Source organism: Neolamprologus multifasciatus, chromosome 7 (assembly GCF_963576455.1).
Source record: "Neolamprologus multifasciatus chromosome 7, fNeoMul1.2, whole genome shotgun sequence".
Classification (NCBI taxonomy): domain Eukaryota; kingdom Metazoa; phylum Chordata; class Actinopteri; order Cichliformes; family Cichlidae; genus Neolamprologus; species Neolamprologus multifasciatus.
Window position 1 is genome coordinate 31,504,228 of NC_140445.1, and position 24,916 is coordinate 31,529,143.

The following is a 24,916-nucleotide window of genomic DNA, read 5'->3' on the forward strand; positions in this document are numbered from 1 at the left end:
TCTATAATAAAATGATGACAGAAAAATGTTATAGCACTGCCTTTAGTAGCCTCACACAGCTCTACTGTTTCCTCCTCATGTCCTTACTAGCCATGTCTGGACAATGTTATATCATGAGTAATAATTTAAAAAAATCCATATACATAAAACACACACATGCACGCACACACAGTGACGTTTTAGACCTTCTTCAGAATACTGTATATACTATGGGCATCATGGTGCTGATCCAGAATCCTTACATTATTATTTATTACTAGAGCTACAATAATTAAGCAATGAAGAGGGGGAAGTAATAAATATGAAATAATGTATTTATGATGATTCCATTTGTTTCACTCTCCACTCTGTGCAGGGGCAAAGCTTATTACATTTTTAAACTGTAGAGATACAATAATTTTACTGCTGTAAAATCCAAATTTTGTTTTATTTAAAACATAAATCTAATATAATCTGCTTCTTAATGTATGTTCTTTAAAATACAGCGTGTGTTTTTTAATATATTATAATTATAATAATGCATAATTATGTGGACATGCATATTAGACCATTTTTTAGTGAAATATAATCCCTCCAGAGAGGCAGGAAAAGCCCGGAAACTTTAAAACTAAATATGTTCTAAATACTTTAAAACTAAATATGTTCCATAAACGGTGACAGAGATACAGACCCATGACAGCCTTACACAGGTAGCCAGCAGCTATGACCAGCACTACTTGTGCAGTTAATAAAAGGACAGGTAATGTTTGTCGCGCTGTTGCACACGCAGCACGCTCGTTTGTTTCAGTTCGTCAGTTGCAACAAGACAACTTACCAACGTGTACATAATAAGCTAATACTCCTGTGTGCTATACACTACAGTTTACGCTGTACACCTACTTACTGGTTTTGTTGCATCAGTCTGTGTCTCTGAGTTAACTTGTGTTTCTCCTACAGCACCGCAAAAAATGCGCGTGCTCTTTGTGAGCTCGTTCCCGGCTCGTAACCAGCGCGTTCTGCCGTCAAGGGCGATCATTGGTTAAATGTGATCATGTGACTGATGCAAGCCAGATCCTTTTATTTAGCAAAACTGTGATTAATAGTTAAATATTATTGTTGAGGGGCACAGACAGGACTCCGCACGCACACACACATTAAAAAAATAAATAAATAATTTTTTTAAAAAAGTTGCCTCAACAAAGGGGCACTTTGGGCACCCATCAGGAAAGGGGCGGGTGCTCAAGCCCCTCTAGCCCCCCCCCCTCTGCACGTGCCTGGTGGGCAGCATAATCCAGTTGTTTCTGTCATGGACGCAGTTTGCACTTTACCATCACACTCATCTTTTTGTGCTGTGAAAATTAAAGCCATATCTGTTTCTCCGCAGATCTGTCTCTTTTTACATACAAATTAAAATCAACTGATTGTATCGCAAGTGCACAGGAAGAAGGCCTGTTTACTTGATTTTTTTTCTTTCTATCCACTTCGATAACTAAAGAGCATTGTAACCTAATTAATGTCATTATTGTAACTGTAATTACTGAATTTCTTAGAGGAAAACATTACATTATTACATTATTGAAAAATGTAATGTGAATAAACTTTGTAAATTATTTTGTAACACACCCAAAACTGCTCTTCATAATTGAAAAACCTAGATGTACAGTTACATTATAGGCTACTTTCTAAGGAAGGCGAGAGCCCTCTGGGGCATGAAACTGAGCTGCGTTACATTTTCCTCCTTATAGTATTTAGATGGTGAGACAAAGGTCAGAGTTGAACATCACAAACACTCACCAACATAGACTGCATCAATAGACACAGAAACATTTTGTGGCTTGGGTGAGCTGTTATATGTGCCCCAAGTAACGATAACTTTGAGCAGATGGGTTTAGGATGTGATTTCTTTTTTGCAACATTTTTAAATCACTCAGATGAACTCAGTTACGGCTGTGGGAGCATGCAGTCTCACCTTATCCAGAATCACACCTATGATACATTTGATCCTTGGGACTTTGTGGATTGTGGAGTAAATGTCATAAACATGATGGCTTGTTCTTATCTTTGTAGACAACATTGAGTTCTTAACCTGTGCAAAATTTGTTCTGTTGGACAAAATAAGATTTCCAGTGCCCCCTTTTTTCAGCCCTTAGCAAAAAGACCTGGCAAAATTGGAAGTGTCTAAGAATGTAAGACTGAAAACTTTGGCCAAGATGTTAAACAAAGATGTTAGCTATTAGAAGTATAACAGACTATAAGTTTACCCTCACTCCCATTGTTTTATGCGGAACAAGCATAGCGAAAAAATAAAAGGTGCAGAATCTCACAGCGACTGAGAGTTAGAGATGAAAGATACAATGCTGCTATTGCTGCAAGGACAGAACGAGTATCCCTTTCATTTATGGCATGGACGGAACAAGTGTCCCTCTCATTTATTGCTGTGTAGGGGGAGCAAGTGCTTGCATAAAGGTTTTATCCAAGGCAACAACTCAACATTAATCAGAACAAGGGGTAAAAATCTCCCAGTTGTCATGGAAACATCCACTGCCCTGGTAACATTGCCCTCATTGTGACAGGCACTTCTTTTACAACGACAGGTGAAATGAAAAACAGCCAAGTCTCATTCTCTGCCAGTCAGCCATTATATATGAACCCAGCTCTCCCCCTCTCTCTCTTATCCATTTCACATCTTTTATTTGTTGCTCCCATCTTAGGAAGACAAACCTCCACGTCTACCTTCTTTTTGCTCAAAGAAAGCCGACACAAACTCAGAAGTTGTTTATAGTGCGCAAACAGCTTGCTCCTGGGGTTGTGGTGTCCCAGAAAGCCTTGCAAATGAAGTGGGAGATTAGCTTTCTTAGATCCCCCCAACCCTTTTTTTTTAATTCCATTCCAAAGACAGAAGAAATGCATGCAAATGTGTGAATGTTGATGATCACTGTTTCTATGGATTTTTTTTCCTTCTGTGTAACAAACCATTTAAAGAGAATTACTGTAGTGTCTCGAAAGAAAATAAGGAATAGCAATTAGGTCAACAGGGGGTGTATATAGCTGATAGTGCTTACCCAGACGCTTGTTCAATATAGCCAGGGTATCTTTCTGCTACCTGCCTTAACTTAACATAACATTGTCAATGTATAGGCAGTGACACCAAAGTGGCTATCAAGTCAGTCAGTTAACATAGCATTTATCAATCTAGCCATCACATGAAAGGAATGGTGTTGGCAGGATCCAATAAATCATAAATATGGATTATATTGGTGACAGAATGTTTGATATTTCAATAAATAAATAAATAAAAATAAACCATTTAAGGAAAATATGAAGTGGAAAAACAGCACACATTGTGTAACAACACAGCTGCTGTAGACAGATCGGAGGTATGAGTCTTTAGAAAAAGAAGGAAAAAGCACTGTTCACTGGTATAATATTCAAACCAGGGTGTAAATGTGAGTGTGCTTTAAGCACTTAAGGTCAACAGTGCTACTATATACAGTATGAATAAAGTTTCTCCTAATGTTTTGCAGGGAAGGAAAGCTAGTGAAAAGGCTTACTGTGTAAGTTATCAAACTTACAAAAATCAAGACTTACAAAAATCAAAATTTGATGGATTATAATTGTTACAACTGGGCAAAGACAAATTAATTCTTAATAGAGCACACAAGGATGAAATTCAAGCAATAAATTAAGGAAACACAAGATTCTCAATACTCTCACTACACATTGAGGACTAATAAGGGGAATGGGACATGGAAGAGTAACAAGGTACATGTGAGTATAATCACGGGAAATGAGTGACAAGAAGTAAAACTAAATTAAGACACAAGGAAATAAAGACTAAAGACTATACACCCGGAAACAATAAATGAATAAATAAATGACCGAAATTGATAACTGATAACTCAGTTAAACTAAATAGTAACTAAACTAGCCTAATACCTAATACCAGTAGCAGTTTAAGATACGGGGCAGCATCGTGGTGGGGGGCGGCATCACGGGCACGGGTGAAAAAATAAAATTGCTCGTACTCATGCTGTCCCGACGTCATGCCAGCGCATATTGTGAATGGCACAGGCACCGATCGGTTTTCTATCTACATACAGTACAGAATATAGAGAGACGAGACGACGAGGCTCCAGTTACAGCAGTGCAAGTAAACAAACAATAAATACAAGAAGAGTAAGAAAATAAATATACACTTTAGGACTCGGGGTAAAGGGATCAATAACAATTTAAAATTTACAGTTTGATGATTTAAAGTCTCACACACAAGCCGTCGAAAGGGGAGGGGGGGGCCCTGCTGCTTCCAAATAGAGCACATTTCATTTATAATGTTGTAAATCCAAGTCCATTATGTATTCATGATTTGAATCCTGGGTTGTGTGAAATTTCAGAAAAGCACCTTAGACAAAGTGAATCTGTGAACTAAGGTGTAGGTGTGTTAGATCATGTTGTGGTGACCTTCGAGTTGGGGGATTTGTGTTCATACTGGAGTGCAAAATTAAAACCAATGGAAGATGGACAAGAAAAGTTCAAAGCCATCAGGTCCTCATTCTCAAGAGAAAAGAAGAGGAGGAGAAATGAGCAAAAGATACAGGTAAGCAGATGTGTCATTGGATAATGGCAGGTCATCCTGAAACAATCAGAATCAGAATTCTTTATTAATCCCTAAGGAAATTATGTGGGTTACAGTTGCTCCAAGAAGAAATGGTAAAAATAGTAACAGTAACAGACTAAACTCCAAAACAATACATTATGTTACAGATTTTAATATTAATTAGTCATTGTCAGTTGTTGATTTGTCCTGTTCTCATTGTATGACAAATTATGATGGCTGTTTGGTAGCCGTTTGCATACAATGCATACTCTCTCTCTCTTCATATGAGTGTGTGTGTGTATACAACAGTTTTATGTTAATGTACAATCCTTAATGTTTTGTCTGTCTGTGTGTGTGTGTGTGGGGGGGGGGGGGGGGGGGGGCGCCAGAGGGAGTGTTCGCCCAGGGCGCCAAACAGGCTAGGACCGCCACTGCCTAATACTACACTAACCTAATAAAAACTGGCACCGCTGAATACCAGATGGAGCAAGAGAATTAAAAAAAAAAAAAAAACACGAGAAACTAATAAATTGAACAGTATGATGGACAAAAGGAAATCTCTAAATGAACCCCAAAATACAGAGTAAAAATCAGGAAACAGAATTCCTAAAAGAACAAACTTAAAAAATTAAAACCTACACAAAGCCATAACAAAACCTGCAGCTTATGATTTGGGTAAAAATAAGTTTTAGTTTTTATTCTTTTACATGTCCTTTAATGAAGAGTCACATGAGAAGTTGCATCTAAATATCTATATTTATGCCTGATGTTCATCAAGGAAAGGCAAACTATTAAAATTTTTAATGGTTACATTTAAATACTTTACCCCCCTGCTCTCTGTAGTCCGAGGTCCAAATAATCTTCCAGGAGTGGTGTCACTATTTTCTGGAGAAAACAGCATTGGTTCATCAAACTGGTCAATGGGTGGTTATTTCATAGCTGCTGATCTCTAATTTGAGTATTATCCGCTTAGGAGAAAGTTAAGTCTGCAATATAAGTTGTCATGGCTATGTATCCAGGTAAGAGGTGAACGCCTTCATAATAGGATTAACCCTGAAGTTAGCTGGATAAGCTCAAATCCAGTTAACAGTACAGGCCACTAGTGAACAACATTTACAGTATACTGAGAATAGTATTTGACTTATAATCAGTTTAAAAGCCTGAACAAGAAAAATAAAAGCACCATACAAAGAAACACTAAATAAAAAACAGCCTCAAGTGAAATTAAATTTCAAGCCACTGAAGAGGAATATATACCGCTTAAAAAATAAAATAACATCTTTTTAATAAAAGTTGGGTTACTCCTGATGCACGACAATGCCTTATATGGTGAAAATATGAAAGGAGTTCCTGGAGGATGAAGGAATTGATACCACTGACAGGCCTCCATGGTCTTATGACCTAAAAACTAAAAGAACACGTCTGGGATATTATGTTTCGGTCCATCTGATGTGATTGTTACATGAAGAAAAAATACACTGACCGACTGTATTCTTCAGTTTCTCATATCACACTGTATCAGACCACATTAAGTCACATCCCATCTACATTGTTAATTTAAATCTTCAACTATTTCAGTCTGTCAAAATCAAAAATGAAAAGAAAAAATGTGTCTGTAACTCTAACCATAATCTTGACCTGTGTGTGTGTAAGGTATAACATAAACTAAACTAAAAATAAGTAACTTTACAGAACAATGAAAGGAAACAGATTTGATATATTTTGAAGAACTAAAATTCAAAATAACTTCTTAAAAAGAACATCAAGAAATGAACTCAGTTTATATTGGCATAGCTGGAAATCAAAATAGATGTACTTGTGTCACATATTAAACTTACATGCTTCATTTAGTATGTTTCTAAAGCACTGGCTGGATCTATAAAACCAAAGATTTGCTAAAGTAACTTATATTTTCTCTTGTTAAACTTACTGTCTAGTGACAGTAGTGGATTACTAAAGATCTGTAGCACTACTAGTGATACAGAAGTGTCCTAATTACATCAGCGTATTCCTTTAAAAGAAACAAGCTAGTGTAATTACTACATTTGGGTCTCTCTCTTTTAGACTTTGTTAATTCTTTTAACCCAGCAGAGGTGTACACTTCCTTGGTCAAGTTTCGGAAGGCAGGTGTGGTCCTGCATAACATGTATTACACAGATTAGGCCTTAAGTAGATCAGTTCATTCTGGAAAGTCCACTGTTAACTGCAGCAAGGGAACTGTTTAGTGTTCAAGTGTCTACTTGTGGGTATTAACCAAACCTCATATGGAAAGTAGGCCATGCAAATGATGCCGAGCAGGCCTCTGGAAAGAGAAGGCTATAGAAAGACACGGATAGAACCAAAAACCCACACAGAAAAAATGGGCCACACTAAACTACTTAAAAATAAAATGAAATAACATAAGAAAAAACACACCAAAAATATTCCTCAAAGAGAAGATACAAAGCCAATGTGAACAAGAAATGTGGGAGAAAAAAAACTGTAAACTGGAGCAGACTCAGAATAAACAGATTTATGCTCACTGCTCAAGGAGTGTAATGGTTAAGCCTGCAGACTGCAGTGTAGTGGTGACTCACTACATACACCAGTTAGAGCACAGAGCCTTGAAAGCTCCAAGATCTCAGGCCCACACAGCCTTGGAGTAACCTGGTATTAGAGACGAGGGTAAGGAGCGAGAGGCTCACCAAGCTGTTACACAAACCATCAAAAGCTAATAACAACTGTGTTTTCCACATTTTTCTAAAGAGGGATCACCCTATCCACTGGTTTCCCAAAGACGAAACTACACCCAGTATGCAGCATAATATTTCTAAATTAGACATGTTAAACTACATTGTTGAAAATGTTCATATCAGTAATAAACCTGTTTGTTTCCACTTTAAATTTAAAGAAAGATTGTGCCATCCAAAATAAGCTGCAGGATTTTAAATCTAATCTGAAAAAGAAGTTCATAGCAAAATGCCAGCCAAAGCCTCATCTAATATGGTGACTAAGGTTTGACATTTTAAGCGTTATTATGAGGAGGGCATGAAAGTAAAGGGTAGTAGTCTGCATACAAACTATCTCCTCCTAACTGTTAAATATATATATAACTGTCCTAACTGTTATATATATATTGAACTGAATTGATGCCAGATGACACCATATAATGGTGTCCTAGGGAATCCTCTCCCAGATTTGGATCATGGCATCACTGAGCTCAAACTGAGGAAAAACCTGGTGGCTTCATAAATAATGTATTTTTGGGCATTGTTTTTGTTTTGTTTTGTTTTTCTTTTTTAGTCATTTTCAGTCCAGTCCTTATACCTGACCATCAATCTTAACTTTAAGTAATTATTCTCTGCCTGTTGCAAAAACACATAATTTCTTGCCGCTGGTTTAGTTAATCTACAAAAACAGATAAAGATAATTTGGCAATATATTTATGCCTGTCAAAACTTTTTAAAATAAATTTGGTTCTTTGTTAGTTTAAGGTGTTAACGAGAGAGATGTTTACAGGTCTACAGCCATTTATAAAACACAGTGAAGGATTGGTTTGGGGGTGTATTTCAATTTTGAATGTAGAAAAGAACCATCAGATTTTGCCCTGCCATGCAATACCATGGCCATCACTCATCAATTGGCCTCCCTAGAGCCTGCACCTCAATATTTTTTAAAAAGTGTGAGCTCACTTTAACAAAGAACAAAAGACAGCCAACATCCAAAGAAAAGCTTTGGAATGTCCTTTTACAAGTCTGGGGAAAATTCTACTGCATGTTGCAATAAATTTGTGCAATTTGATGTTTCCCTATTCTGTCTTCCTCTCAGTTGATGTATATATATCTATATATATCTATATATAGATATATAAATATATATGCACATTTGTGTGTATACACCTTTGAGAATGACGAGAAAGAGGGATGGTTTGGGGGAATAACTATTAAAGACATGGAGAGAGTGAGAAAGTAAAAACTGGCAAGTGGTGGAAGTGCCGCAGGGATGCAAGATGACCTTGATACACAAATAGTCCATCTTTACTTGTGAAAAAAAGGAATTTGATGAAAATCCCTTAAGATATGTATCACCTTATGGTCCACTGTTAGTAAGGTAGTTCTGTTTCAGATAATTTTCACCTTTAAATCATTCGTTTTTTCATGTGTTTTCTTTTGAACCTGATGGAAATGTGGGAACGGAACTGACTATGACACATGTGCACTATTAACAAAAACCTCATTAACTTGAACTTGAATTGCTTTTAGGAGTACAGTACAGTGTATAGTAAGTTGTGAAGCAAAACTGAGAGACAGTTGAAGGGACTGATGTCTCTTTATAGCTACTGCATACCATATCTGGTTCTAATCATTTCAGCAAACAGATTTTTTTCCCCCACTTATCCAGCAGAAAGAGCTCAATAGTAGCATAGATATGGATATGATAATTTGTTAAACCTGTTTTAAATTGAATATTGAGCACAGTTCTAAGATTGAATTTAGTTTCCACAAACTCCTGTGTAATATATTTGCCTCTTGCCAGTTGTATATTCTTCAATAACTATAGTCTCCAGTGTTTAATTCTTACATGTGGACAGGTGGTGTACAATTGGAAGGCAAAAATTTGAAAAAGTAAATGATATTGTACTAAGAATAACAACATCAACAACAACACCAATAATAACAATAATAATACAACTAATAATAATATTAATAAAGCCAAGAAGAAGAAGAAGACAAAAAACTCTAGTCAACTGCTTAAAAACAGGAACATTTTCAGTTTTATCAAATCAAAAAAATCCAGTTAATCGATTACTGGTGCTTTGTTAATGAAGAATATGGTAAATCAAAATGACCAAAATAAATAGTTTAAAGTTGTTTAGGTTAATTAGATACATCAATGTATAAATTTTGCTTTGTTGGTAAAAACAAAAACAAAAACGGATAACATAATTATACAGCTCATTATAAAACCAGCATAGTGCATGAGAATGTCAACAGTTAGTCTTGATCAGTATTCACAGCACAGTCATTTTGAATGGTCATTGCCACTAATGGAATAACTGCCTCATTATTCTGGGCACAGAGCGAGTGGGCTGGTTTTCCTTGCCCAGCGTCATTAAAGTCAGCCTCTTTGGTTACAGTTACAGCCATATTCAATTTTCCAACCAAGCTGGAGGGATGCATCCAGTGCTTCTCTGTGCCAGTGTTTGCAGATTAGGGTTGTGATCTGCAAGCAGGAGGTGCATTGTTTGGGCCATTGTCCCAGTCATCCAGTGACCACCTGCATTGTGAGGCACTGCATACATCAGTACAAGGTGTGCAGGCAATCTCTGCCGCATACAGCTGTCAATTTGTATGGTCCTCTAGTGGCGACACAGGCAACAGCAGAGACAACCATAGCTTTGCCTAAGCTGCACTCTGCAACACCATGTGCTTGCTTATCACCTCGGAACATACTGCCATTCGATGAAGCCTAAAAATATGGTAAAACAGACAGACCAAGAGACAGCAGGAGAAAGTGACAGAGAAATGTAGATGCTGCAAAAAGAATAGACAGCTTATGAGGAAAAAAAGAAAAGCAAAGGAGGAAAGGAAGCATCAGAAGATTGGTAAGTGCGTCATGGATGGGAGAGGGACTAATTAAGGAAGGCTGGATTAATTAGGCTTCCAGTCTGCCTCCCTCTCATACTCCCACCGAGCTTCATGCCAGCTCAGGCCCCAAACCAACTCCCAAAAGCAAGGCCTTGTATTGTTCCACAGATTTCCCATTCATTCAAGGGAATGTATGTTTTCACTGTCAGTAAAGACCACCATGGGGCTTAAAAATACCCTGGATATGTGGTACATTACACTAAGCACCTAAAAAAAGGACAGAAATAATCTGTAACAATAATTTTACTTGCATATCTACATAAAATGTGTTGGAAGCCACATTTGGTTACCTTAAATTTCAGACAAGACAACATATCTTAATTAAGCCCCCAGACACACACAAGTCCAATTGGCAAGTGGCTGCTGGAGGTTGAAAGTTGCTAGGTGAAATTGGAAAGAGGGTACTGCACCAAAAACCACCTTGTGATTGCTTTGGCCACTAGGGGATTACCACATTCAACTATAGTTTACATGTAAGAAATTGAAAATATATAGCATTTGCCTTCAAAATAAAAGTTGTGCCTCACAACTGCAGCAAATAGTGGTTTTTATTGCTCTTTTCACACTTTCACTACTGTTCGGGGAGCATTTGGTGTGTGTTTGCATAAACATCACCATCCTCTATGCAAACTGTAGGCAACAATGGCAATCTGTTAGTGACCAAAGTAACTGCAAGGAAGTGTTTTGTGTATGACTGTATAAGAGCTTGTGATAAATTTCACCTTGTAACTGCAAGCAATCTCTAGTAACCATTTGGTGAATGCACATTTTTCCCAAGTGACTTGTTGTTGCGATGAGGTCACTGACCACTGGCTTGTGGAAGTGGGCCCAAAAAGATGTGTCCTGTAATTTGCAACTATACCACATGTTTAATATTTGTATTAATATTAATGTTGTATGAATAAAATATCTAATAATACTATTTGTATATTTTATATGTATTTATATTTTTACACTCTTTAGAAATTTAATATCTTTGGAGATTCTCTTTAATCACCCTTCAATCATCATCTAATAACATATCTGCAGTAGGTGGCACTCATAGGGCTCATGCTTTCTGTGGAAGAAGAGTCATATGATCTTGACCAGTAACTGACCAGTCATATGACCAGTCATATGACCAATTATTTTTTTAATAATTGGATGCAGCTCAGAGAATGAAAAACTAAAACAGTTTCTTAAAGATCAATTCAATTAAATTCTTGATTAAAATCCATAAGATTCTCCCCTGTGTAAAGATAGAGTTGTGATATGATAATTCTGTTAATTTCTGTTAAGGTATTACTGGTCAGTTGTTGCTAACATTGAACTTTTTCATGTGACCAAGCTTGCACATATATATTTAACCCAGGATTTCCCAATCTATGTTTCACACAGATGCATGTTCTTGCACACAGATTATAGTGAGCCTTTGTAGCCTAGTGCCACCCAATACCAATGACATTCCCTTCCTTTTAACTGGCCTTAAACTTCACAAGGCCAGTTCCACAAGGAGATGTGGAGCTCCTGCTTCATGTGTCCTCTTATTTTTAATTAACACATGTTCTTGTTGCATGCAGAACATACAAAGGTTGATTAATTTTTCCTAAGATAAACACACATACAAACACATTTCCTTCTGTTCTTAAGAGATTTAGCTATACTGCATAATACAGTATACTATAGATTATGTGTTGTTTTATCACCCCTTTGGAGATATGCGTTGACTTCACATGCTCTATTTGCAGAGGACAAAAAGCAGACTCACAAATAGATAGAAGTCTTTACATGGCTACTGGTCCTAAGAGAACTTTCGCATGTTGTGCTCATCTTTTTTCTTCTCCCATTCACCTATTTGGCACATTGAATTAATTTAACACCTGCTACTCATGATATTGAACTAATGTACAAAGTGCTAAAAGTAAGCACAAAGTTCACTATCCAAAGTCAATGAAAATCATAGGTGTGACGGGTGCGTGTGTGTGTGTGTCTCTCTCTCTCTCTCTGTCTCTCTCTCAGTGTATGTGTTTGCAGCAATACATGTCTTGATGTTACCCCTACATTCCAAACTCCTTGATGTTGATGACAGAGAAACCCTCTTCAAGACAGAATGTAATTAAAATCTGCCTTTAGCTTTCCTTCACATCACATCCTTGGCTCCTTCTAGGATGGAATATGATGGGATGAATATTTATTGTGGGTCTTGTCTCTGAAGGGCTGCATGGAGAGGCTTGAGTAAAACAAAGTAGGGAAAAAAGCTGGTTTTGCCATTTCTGGCCTGATTGACGCTCCAGCTTGCAGCAAGTAATTCATTCTTAGAGGGAGGCACAAGTACCCCGCTCCTTCTCCCAGCACAAGTTTATGATAATCCTAATAAATTATGATACGCTGCACAGACATTAAAAACTGTGATTGGCACTAAATCAAACACGCTGTGCCTCTCAGGTCAGAGAGAGCTGAGTTAGTGTGTGTGTGTGTGTGTGTGTGTGCCCTGCTCCCCCTTCCAACTATCAATTTTTCTATGTCCTTAAATCCTACATCACTCCTCGTCCACCTACCGATTTCTCTCTCTTCTCTCTTTTTGTCTAGTCCTGTCTTTGGCTTGACTTGTAATTTTCCATTGCTTTTCTGTGCCCTTTCAGTAGCACACCTTTCTTTGCAGCTGACTTGATAAATCTAGGTGACAGTGTAAAATGTTCCACTGGAAAAGAAAAAAAAGTCTGAGAAATAGAGTACGGCCCTCAGTACCCTGGGAGTGTGTGTTATTGTACCTTCTTCGTATTTGTCATGATTCCCTGCACTGCTCTGTATGTACCTTTATCCTTTCTGCAGCTGATTTAATTCATGGTTGAATGGATAACCAGATTGACACTCACTACTTTAATCTTAGTCAAACACTCATGTGCACTCTGCAGATTATTCTACCTTCATCAGCTATAGCGGTCATAGGTCCAAAACATCAATTTGTTGACGCAAATCTGGTTAGCATGATGTTGATTACTGCCCCGTGCTGGCCCTTATTGTGAGGAAATTGAAAAAAAAAATCTTCCACCTGCCTTGATTAAAAAGAGTGAGCAAAAAATAAAAATAAAAAATTGCTTAACTGTCTAATTTGCAGGTATTTCATCACTAGAAAAAATGTGGGAATGTAAAATTTCATTAGCATGGGTCAAGTACACAACTACTTCTGTAATGGTTCTCTCCTCCGAAAATAGCACTGCTAAAAGTTGATTATGTCACAAGCGAGAAGCTGATCAGACAGATAGTTGGATTTAGATTTATATATATATCGTATGCATAAGTTCAATAAGGAAGAGAATCACTCATCTGCTTGCTTTCCTGGGTGTTCAGCTGCTTTTCTGTTGTTTACATGTCTACCGCTTTCCCACGCTGTCAATTATAATACTGACATCATTACAAGCCTCAGTCTTCATCATCACCAACACCAGCCTAAATATGTTAATTTCTCTACCTCGATAAATCATGTTCAATTCTTCCAAGTGATCTCGCGGATGCCATTATCTACTACAGACACATAGCTTAGGTGGATTTTTCTAATCATCATCATCATCATCAACATCACCATCATCATTACCTGTGATCATTATAACATTTGAATTGACATTTGAATACAGGCTGGGGCGGTGGTTCCTAAGTAGCGTTAGCAGCTTCATGGCACAATCAATCTTTAACATATTCATTGTTGGTTTTGTCAATAAGGTGCTTTTATTACCTTGCTAATGTGATCGATAAGAGGGACCATTATATTTTACAGTCCTGCTGTTTACTGCAGAACATGACCTCAAACTACATGACATTTCATATGTTGACAATGCTGTACTGTAACGAAGCTTTTGGATGGACTTTGTGTAATGGGAGCAATGTTCTCTCGTTGTCATTTGTTTTTCATAAATGCCTTGATTTGGATTGGGACCTATTAAATCTCCCTATTAAAGACAAGAGGCAAAGCAGTGCAAAGAATTACATATCAGTAGGTGGGAGTCAGTAGCCTACACTGGGAAAGAGAAATCAATACATATTAGCATGTTCACTATTGAAACATTTGGATAAAAACTCCTGATTTCATCTGGGGCTCCTAAATTGCTAAAACTGGTACTGGATGACGCTCTTTTTGTGTTTACATGACTTTCTTTACTGCTTAGAAATTTGGGGTCAGAATACAAAAGTGAAGCAGTTCAAGAACAGAAGTGCTCACTCATGAGAGGTGGACATTTTCATGCAGTAGAAGACAACTTGATTCAGGATTAAGCAGTAAGACCACAGTGTGGGAAGCTGGAGGATGACAGAGACAGGTAATTAGCTAAAAATAATATGTGCTTGACACAGCAGAGAAAAAGTCTTTAAAAGGAAATAGGAGACACAACAGAATGAAACCTCAGAGAATAGCATAGATGAAGGTTACTTTTGTATGTCGACATGTGTGGATGCAACACATGCAGGCAGCCTTCTCAACCACCTACATACTGGAGAAGGATCAGACTTGAAAGGGAGAAGAAATTTCATTAGATTTCCACATCACTATATTTCAGCCACCCACACCCCTTCATGTACATTTTTTATGTAATGTACAGCATAAAAAAACAGCAGTACATCACAGAAGCATCAGGAATTTGATGTCTGATTGCTTTTGCTACCTTGTTACATTTTTGATGGTCTGGTGCAACAGGTAGAAATGGAATTGCACTTACATGTGCACATGCCCTTTGATTTAAATTATGCATGTAACATGATTTGAGTGAACTGAATTTGAAAATGACAAAAAGTTAAATGTTCAAGTGTTCAATTTTTTATGTATTTATTTATTTGTTTGTTTATTTTGATTTATTTATTTATTTATTTGGGGGGGGGGGTGATCATCATTAAGCAATCATTTGAATCATATATAAACAATGTTTAATTAGTCTTTTGGTGAGAATATTGTCCTAATAATTGTAGTCACTTCTCTACGTCTCTCTAATTGCACCCACTTTTTCCAAACTGCTTATCTAATTTAGGGTTGTGAGTGGGGGTGCTGGAGTCTGTCCCAGCTGCCTCAGGGCAAAAGGCAGGGTACATCCTGGACAGGTTTCAAGTCAATCTGAGCCAACACAGAGAGAGACAATCATTCACGCTTACATTCATACCTGGTCACCCATCCATCCATCCATGTATGGTCACTTTAGAATAGCCAGTTAACCTGCCATGTATGTCTCTACACTATGGGAGAAGGCCTGCATAGTCAGAAAGAACATAAAATCATTTCAATCTCAGTTAAACAAAAAATCAAAAAAAAAATCCAACTTTGCAATGCAAATTCTGTTCCAAAGTGCCCTTTAATATAATAAGAAAATGGCCACTTTCCTAAGTGCATTGAAAGTTTGACATGGCCACATGGGGTTAGGTTGGGTCTTGTACTGGACTTACTTTATTATCTTCAAAAAAAGAAAGAAAAGTTTAGAGATCACTGATCAGAGGATGGACAGCTGTCGGTGGACAAAGGCCTGTGTGTCTTTGTGGACACGCGCCTGCCAATCTAGCTGTCAGGTCTGGATGACTGCCTGATTTCTCTGGCTTTCTAACTGCTTCTCCTGTCTGCCTGTCGATTGCTCCATCATGCTGAATGTTCTTCTCTGCCAGGTTCACTTGCCCACCTGTCTTACTCCACTTCAACTCAGAGAGCCTGCCTGTTCTTTTTGCCTGTTGAACTTGCTGGACTTTAATACTGTCATCACCAGAGAAAGCAGTGGAGAGACAAGATGTTTGGTTACAATAGCTTTACCCCATCATTGGTTGCAGGTTGAAATTATTGGGATGAATATTCTTACCACATCCATTCAAACTGAATAATGAGCTTATGTTTCATTGCATTGCTCATAGGTAGGTATAAAAGCACTACACAACAATACAAATATTTACTAAGAAGTACAACAAAAATACCCAGAAAGACACTGACATTTAATGGATGCACAGACCTGTGTTATTTTTTTATACTCTTACTGCAATATGCTCTCAACCCACACCACACTAAAAAGATAAAGTTTCTACCCTCTCTTTTTATTATAGCAGTTAGTTAATTGGGATGAACTGTAATATCATATAACAACTCTTTCAAGAAGTATGGAATTGAGACTTTTGTTCCTTGAAAGATGCAGTTTTAATTCCAAGTAATATTCTTGACACCAGGTCCCTAGAAACCTATTAACACAAACTATATAACTGACTTTGGAAAGCTAAAATATTTTCATCTGACAGCAACGTTATGCTACGATGACGGCCTAATTATAATTGACTTATTGTCAATTCATTAAATAGGACATATTTTTCCACCAAGAGCGAACTAGCCTGCATAACTTCTGCAGAAGTGCTTGTTTGAATGTACACTGTTTTGAAGAAGAAAAGAAAAGAAAAGAAAAGAAAAGAAAAGAAAAGAAAAGAAAAGAAAAGAAAAGAAAAGAAAAAGTAATTAAATATGCCCATCACAGAGTTGGCTTGGATGCTTTTTATTTCTTCATTTTAAAGCATTTTCAGCCTGAACAGATGTTGGTGCTGGTACTTAGGGGTCTACTTACATGCAGATCCATGGATGAGTCATCTTCATTTTCATATTACCTGACCCTAACTGATTTACAAAAAAAAAAAAAAAAAAAACAGAAAAAAAAAGATTTGAATTGAATTGCTAACAGGCAAAGTGGTTTGGGGTTTTGGGGCAGTTAAACCTAACTGAAAATGATACTATTGATTAGAATTTTAGATTGATTTTTTTTTTGCTTGTTTTTTGTTTTTTACAAGTTGTTTGTATAGTGAAATCCCAAAATAAGTGTATCTACAATATCTCACTTCTTTCGGTCCTATACTGTATCTGACATACAGTCATACTATAATACATACCAGTGTGACGGTTAGTAGATAGGAGTTTAACTGTATATAGTCAAACTAATGATTGATTGATCTTGTTAATGTAGAGGTCTTAGAAACTACAGCATGAAATGGAAATATGGAAAAAGGGAGAAAAAGTGTTTTCAAAGTGTTTTACAATATTATAAATACAAATTAGATTTATGTTAATTGATGCATTTCTGTAGCAACTGAACTGTTTCTTTAATATGAATAGTTATCGACATTGCATGTTTTGGGCTCAGAAACAGTATGTGCATGTATTGGATAATAGTTACAAACTTTAGAAACAATTTTTTAAATTGATGTAACTGAAAATAAACATTGGTAATTTTGGGATGTGATATTACTTGTTCTCTTCTAAGTAAATTGGCTGGACTTTATAAAGCAGGCCATTTTTCAACCACAGAGGAGTGAGGTGATGGTGTGGGGGATGGTGGTGTCAATAGCAGAGGATAGTAGCTGGTAAAACATGCAAGAGACTTCTGTAAAACAAATGAGCTCTGCTATGATAAATGGCTTTGAAAGTGAACAGACCAGTAGGAGGAAAATAATAATAATTGCCGTGCAAGAGGGCACAAAGCAAGTACATCAGATCCAAATTGTAAAAGATTTTTTGATGAGTTTCACAAAAAGAAGAAAAGATAACAAAGGCAATGTATCAGGAAGCTTAGCATTAATGATGCACTTGGGTTGCTTTGTAAAAATTGTGAGGAAAAGAAAAGTGGCTTGCCTCTTTTCCAGGTAATGTAATTGCTATATTGGTGATCTAACACCCTCATTAAGCATGGATCAAACAGCAGCGGAGAAAGCAGCAGCATGGAACCAGAGTGTGAAACAGACAGGATTAGTGGATGAGAGAGATGTTCTCTCACGCGCAGTGCATGTTTGAAGTCTCCCACATGGCTAATTGTAGACTGAAGACACTAGCATTGAGAAGTTCAGCCTCCCCACTGAATCACAGATAGCTCACTTGCCCTTGGCTAGCCTCCCAGTGTTTGTGTTGATTTTTTCTGAGCAATTAACAATCTGACACCATGACCTCAGACTGACAAGAGAGGGAAAGAAAACAGGGAAGGTACTTCTTCCATTTCAGTGCAGGATCTATTAGGACTTTAACCTCTGAAATGTTGACATATTCTAAAGAAAAAAAAACATTTAATTTTGCAGCTTTTTAGTATGCTCTTTAAGACTCAAATATTCCACAGAACACCAGCTATAAAAATATTATAACCATATTACAGTGATTATTATAAAGTTCTAGAATCCAGTGCATATAATTAACATGTGTCTAGTATTGATTTAACTCTCGGTTAATCCTATATAATTGGCTACAGATGTTAGATAGTTGCCCTGTAAGAGGCTGACGACTTGTCCAGGGTGTACTCCAAGTTTAGGCCAATGACAGCTGGTATAGGCTCCAGCCCCCTGCAACCCTAAATTGAAAAGCAGCTAAGGAAATGGTTGAATGATGGATATGGTTGTGCTTCACTATTCCTCAGGTCTGGACTATATTTTTTTTGTTTGGTTGTTTTTTTTGTTTTTGTACTTTATCACAGTTGTTGTATGAATTATGAATTATGTGTTCTTAATGACTAAATGGATGTCAGATTATTAATTTTCTTTTACGTAACCGATTGTTTAAAACAGCTGATAATAATTATTAATAAATAGATTTAAAATATTTTCAAAAGATGTAAATATCATAGTAGATAAAGTAAAGAAGTAGATATCATATAATTTTTTTTAATTTGTATTTTTTTTAATTGTCAAATATGTCTGGGCAAAACAGAATAGTAATGCAGTGACAATTAGCCAGGGTGACATTATAGTAAGTGGGTGACTGTAGTTTGGAAAAGGTCACTAGAAGTATCAGAAGAAGGGATGAGGAGGGTGAGTCAAAAGGGCATGTAGCACTCCTGCTAGCAGGAATTAGTTTCAGAAATTGCTAAGAAAGGGAATGCATAAGGTGTGCTCGTGGTATAATGAAAATCTGTATCTAAGAACAACTTTGTGTACCGTGCAAAAAATGTACATATATGTTGTTTATTTGTGATTTTCGATGGGTCAGCAATGCAGAAAAAACTGGCCAGATCTTGATCGAAGTTAAAAGGCATGTTAGACACTAAAAGCAGAGTGAGCCACTGCCAAGATTAGTGCTGCCATGGACGTAATCCACCACGTATGGTCTGTAAACCTATTGATTTGGAGATGCCATACTCATGATGACTACTAAATATGATAAGCTACCAGTGAATCTGATGGAGAACCCTGGAATATTATGCATGATACTATATAATACTATACTCAAACAGTAGTGACTTCTCAATCACGCCCTAAACCATACTGTGCTTCATCCTCTATTCTGTTTTACAAAATAAACACACACAATTAATACCATACTCATCTGGGAATTTTTACTTAAATGATCAATCAAGTGAGAAGTACATAGAATGATAGCATGGAACTCTAATAGAGTAATATGATATCGAACCTCTTATTAGCACTTTAAGGCACTTTCATATTGATTTTTTTTATGTTAATACATTATCCATTTTTATATACATTCTCAGAGTGCAGCTAGAATGGAGGTGCTCAAAGTATGTTGGAAAATTGCTATTGCACCATCTTCAGGCAATTCACTAAAAAAGCTCCTAAGCTCCAATTCGTGTCAAGTGGACCTGGAAAATGATAAAGGACAATCATGTGAAGAGGTCCTTGGTTACTATATAGTGATGGAATAGAATCAACTATATAACAGAAATGTTAAGAATAAAACAGGAGGAATAAGGAATGCCCCCACACAGGAAGGATGAACAGACATGAATTGCTATATCCTCAAGCCAGAAAAGAGGAATTGAGGCTGCAAGGTGGGCAGAGTGCAGCTGTGCTGCTGTGTTCAGGCAAGTGATTTATGTCTATGCAAAGGCAACGAAATGTAGAAACAAGATTGGAGCACATTCTGAGATGAACTTAGGACTTTGTGGATGGCTGACTGATAGTTCCTGTCTCCACTCAACAATGTTCTAAGATAGCCCAAATAGATAAGGCTGAAGGGAAGGCATTTTAAGTATAGCTTAAAATTGTTTAAACAAACAGTTCAAAATATTTTAAGGAATATAGCTGCAGATAAAAAAGCTGAAAAAGCCTGGGGCCAAAATGGTATAATTTGACAGTAACTGTTCCCTATAGGTGTGGCAAGTTAATTAGGAGAATCTAGAATGCCGCAGCAATAGGCACTGAGTAAGGTTTGAATGGAATATAATTAAATAAATGCACCAGTAAACACTGGAAATGATCACAACAAGGAGTCTATACTGTTACATATGCTACCTCTTTACATACCCAGCTTGAATGAGATATTTATCTGCATGTTCTAAATCAATTTTTATTGAACAATTTTGACATATAGTTAATATTTTTTAAGTAACTAGTATTTAAATTACACAAAGCAGCCACAATAAAACCAAACTACATGAGATCCAAAACAACTCTATAATAAATGTTAACTCTTTAAACTGAGTATTTCAGTTTGGGTTGAAACCGCAAAATCACGCAATTCAAATAAATACATGTAATAAGATATAATAAATTAAAAAATAATCAGGTCAAAGTCAATATTAATCAGTATTATAGAATGAAATGTGTCAAGGGGAGGTCAGGGACAGCAACAACATAGCAGCTGCTCTTCTTGTAATCAAACCACCGAGAACTACCTGCAAGAATTACATGTTACCAAGTGACCTGCATCCAGGGAAGCCAGATAATCAGTAAAATAAATGAAAAAGATTGTGCATGATCAAGCCCATTTACTTAAAGTTGAAAACTCTGTATAGAGTTATTCAATCAGACACAACCTGCAACCCACTGAGTAAAAATATTATTCAATGGAAGTGCCAAGAAAAAGAAAAAAAGGGCACATATGTCACAGCGTAAATCATTAACCATATGTTAAAAATGCCGGGTTAAACAGTCTTTAAAAATACTGCATATTTCAAAGGAAGCTTTGCTTCTGAAGAGAAATAAAAAGAAGTTTAACCAAGAATGATACTATGTGTTAGGTACTCAAGAGTGTTGAAGCTACAAGCAAAAGGAGATGACCAGCATTCCCATACTATTAGTCTGTAAATACTGTTTTGAAGAAATTCACTTGCCCGTGTAAAAGAAAATTCAAAGGATTCTCACTCCTGTTGGAACTATCAAAGGCTGTTTTTAGTGTGTGTGTGTGTGTTTGCGTGTCATTTTTTTTTCATTGCCTGTGTTAACTGAAGTGTGAAGTATGCATATGGTTTATGCATGACTAATCAATTAAGTAAGGGAGTAAACAAGTGAGTAACTTCAACAACTCAATAAGAAAGGAAGGTGGAAAACAGAAGTTCTCTTTGGGGACAATAAGGATTAAGTATTTTCTACCAACTTCTCAAGTCATACAAAAATGTGAAGTCACCAACTCAAGGAAAGCTCTCTTCAGTGACAAGAGTCTCTATTAGCATTCACATCCGGTGTCCATAAGTGAATCTTCCCACCATTCAGCTATTCTCTATTCACAATACTTCTCATCAAAAACCGAATAATGGTAGAGCAAACACACAAAGCAGAAAGTCTGTGATATGCAAGCAAACAACTATCTAAACACGTAGTAATGTCTAACCACAAACAGCGTATCTTAATCTCAAGATTACGAGGAACAGGGTATGTAATCAGTCTCATTTATCTGTATTTCTGTACCATTCTGTGGCAAAACAAACATTTGCACCTCAGCAGAGATTATGGCTTAAGCAAATACACAAACAACCATGTGAAAGCAAGAGATATCTTCTTATACACACAGTAATGCTGAAGCCATCTCTTTTCATTCAGTAATAATCCATGGGAATACAGTATTTACCAAACCTACTGGGTTAGGTTAAGTAATCAAGTACAAGACTAATTTTTATTAAAGCAATGCAAATAATTACCTCTGGTCGCATCATTGTGGACCGAGTTTTATTTTAGGAGTAGTGGCGGTGGTGTGGGTCATACCTCGCATTCTCGAGAGCCTGAAATGGTATAGGTGCAGGGTCCGGTCCCATTGACAAGCACATCCATGGCCTCAGAATTGGTGGGTTTGTAGTCCACATAGTACTCCTGCAGGGGAGAGCTCAGTGTGCGCTCCGTCTCTCTAGTTTTCTTGCGACGTTTGCGAGCTGCTGCCGAATGCTCCTGCAGTTGCTTGACACTGCTAGGATAGCGCTTCCATGATACATATGTTACTAACAGGATCACCGCAACAGAAAGAAAAAGGGCAACACTTCCAGCCACAATCTTGTGGAAAGACACAGGCTCCAAGTCTTGCTCTGGGGGTAGTGCTACAGGTGGAGTAACTGCTGAAGACGTAGGACCCCTAAGAGATCCCTCATCTCTCTTTCCAGAATCAGTGGGTGAAGCAAGGATAGCTGGGCGATGCTCAGTTTGGGCAGGGACACTAGATGGGTTTGGAGGAATACTCACTGTGAGTGGTGTTGCTTGGTTTGATTTACAAACACCAAAAGCTTCAACTGCATCCATCACTTTTTCACCCTGGGCTTTCTTCGGGGAGGCGCAAATCATGGTGGTTTCCTTTGCCCCTCTAAAGTTTCTTAACCAGGCCACCAATGGGCAGATGGCAGGGCCACAATCCCATACATTCCCAGCTAAGCTAATCATAGTCAAAGAGATCCAGGCATCAACTACCTCCTGGGAAACATTGGTTAGCTTGTTGGAATCCAAGTTGAGTGTTTGCAGGTTGGGTAAGCATTGGTAAACTGCAGCATCTACTTCTGTCAGCTCATTCCCCGACAGATCCAGTTTCTGGATGGAGACCCAGGTCCAGGTCAGGCCCTGGTTCATAGAGCGAATCCGATTCCACTGCAGGTAAAGAGCCCGCAGATTGTAGAGGCGAGGAAAGTGAGAAAAATTGATCTTTGAGAACTGGTTATGCTCCAGATGCAGCTCAGTGAGTTTGACTAGGCCAGAAAATGCATTTCGAGTGATACTGCGCAGACGGTTGTAGCCCAAATCTAGGAACTCGAGATTTCTGCAATCTTGGAACAGACGCATTGGAATAATTTTAAGAGAGTTTGAGCGTATGTGAAGGCTGAGAAGCTTCCGTAGGCCCTGGAATTGTCCAGGTTGCAAGGCTTGCAGTTTATTATACGAAAGGTCCAAATTACGCAAATTAGGGACAGGGTGGAATGTGGTGTTGTGGAGAGATGTGATCTTATTGGAACTCAGGATCAGTTCTTTAAGTCTGCGGACCCCCTGGAAGGCCATTGCATCCACAGATGCAATGTAATTATGGTCCAAATAGAGCCAGATGAGGTGGTTGAGTCCTACAAACTGGCCTGCACGAAGACTGGCGAGGCTGTTGTATCGTAAAGAAAGGCCCTCACAGCCTCCTGAGAGGTTCTTGGGGACATCACGAAAGGCGCTTGACTCACAGTAAACAATTTTTCCATCACAGCGACAACTCTTGGGGCACTGGCGCTCACTTAGAGATGGATTTGCTGCCAGCCACACCTGCATCAGGAGTTGGACCACTAGCCAGCGACGCCGCAGAGCAGAGCCTATAGTGAGGGAAGGGAGAAGGACAAAACAAAATGGAAAAGAAAAAACAAAAAAAAAGGGGGGGGGGGGGGTTATAAAGAAAAGATTTAATACAAATTCAAAAACATTTAAGCCATATTTTTTAATTAATTTTATAAACAAATTTTTTTTTTCTTTTTTGTATGAGTGAACAGAAAATGTATTTATTCACACCCAGACATGGCTTTTTACCCACAAACAGGGGCCACAATCTTAGCAGTTTTAGCAGCAACTTCTGATGAAGTGTCCTCAGGTAAACATCAAGTGCTGTACCTGCACTTATACATTTGGATGACTATTTTTACTTATGAAGTCAGTATACTAATACAAAAACTGAACTTTTTGATCTCCATAATAAACACGGGAATTGTTGTGGATGCATCTGAAGGAAAAGTCCCTCACAGTACAGCATATATTATTATAACATATTTGAAAAGCTTAAAACCAACTTCACCAAACAAGAAAGTCAGGACAAAGCATAAGTGCTGTTAAGGATGAAGGATCCATTTCCTTAGCCACTCATCTGATTTACAATTATGCAAAAACAACCTCAGATGAACAATTACACTAAATGTTATTTCTTTAAAAGCCTAAATGCTATGCAGACTACATGCAGTGGGGAAAAGTTTGCTCTTACTGATTCCATAGATTTCAAGAGGGTAAATTGCTTAATTGATTGATTAATTGATATGCATTGTAATTTTCCTACCAAATATGTGCATAGCTGATAAAAAATGTGCAAGTTTGGGGTTTCCGAATTTTGCCTACGGACATTACAATATGCAGACTGGAGAAACCCGACCACTGACCTTTGGATTAGTGGATATTCAACTCAAACCTTTAACCTTCTCCAATGATGTAGGAAATATTTTCGTAGCACATTTTTGGTCCATTACTACAAGTTATTTATCACATAAATGCCACAGTTTGCCTGTGTATTGTTGCTGACCGTGTGCATTCCTTTATGGCTGCAATTTTCTATCATCGACAGACTACTTGCAGCTTAATAGTGTGAACCATGTCATGACCAAAAGTCATTTCACTTCAATGGCTGACAGTGAGTTAAATGGATTTCAATGGCCTTTCCAATCAGCAAATTATAATCCAGTAGAATACACCTTTGGGGTGTGGTACAATAGGAGATTCAGGGCTGAATGTGGATGTGCAAATCTGGATTTTATGACACAACAATATCACCGTGGTACACAATCTCAAATCAACAATTATTTTAATGGACCCC

At 37.5% G+C, this 24,916-nt stretch overlaps 1 protein-coding gene across 2 annotated transcripts in view; it reads right to left on the bottom strand.

Moving 5' to 3' along the window:
* Nucleotides 1-24,916, bottom strand: part of LOC146514571 (leucine-rich repeat transmembrane neuronal protein 4) — a 117,756-nt gene that overhangs the window by 86,321 nt on the left and 6,519 nt on the right. Inside the window, exon 2 of one of the 2 annotated variants that reach the window (XR_014875021.1) lies at nucleotides 884-23,657. Coding sequence is in view for 1 of the 2 variants with exons in the window: in XM_085165911.1 (XP_085022037.1) it covers nucleotides 22,096-23,657 (1,562 nt within the window). In the remaining variant the exon portion in view is untranslated. The remainder of the gene's footprint in view (nucleotides 1-883; nucleotides 23,658-24,916) is intronic. The other variant, XM_085165911.1, reaches the window with a different exon arrangement.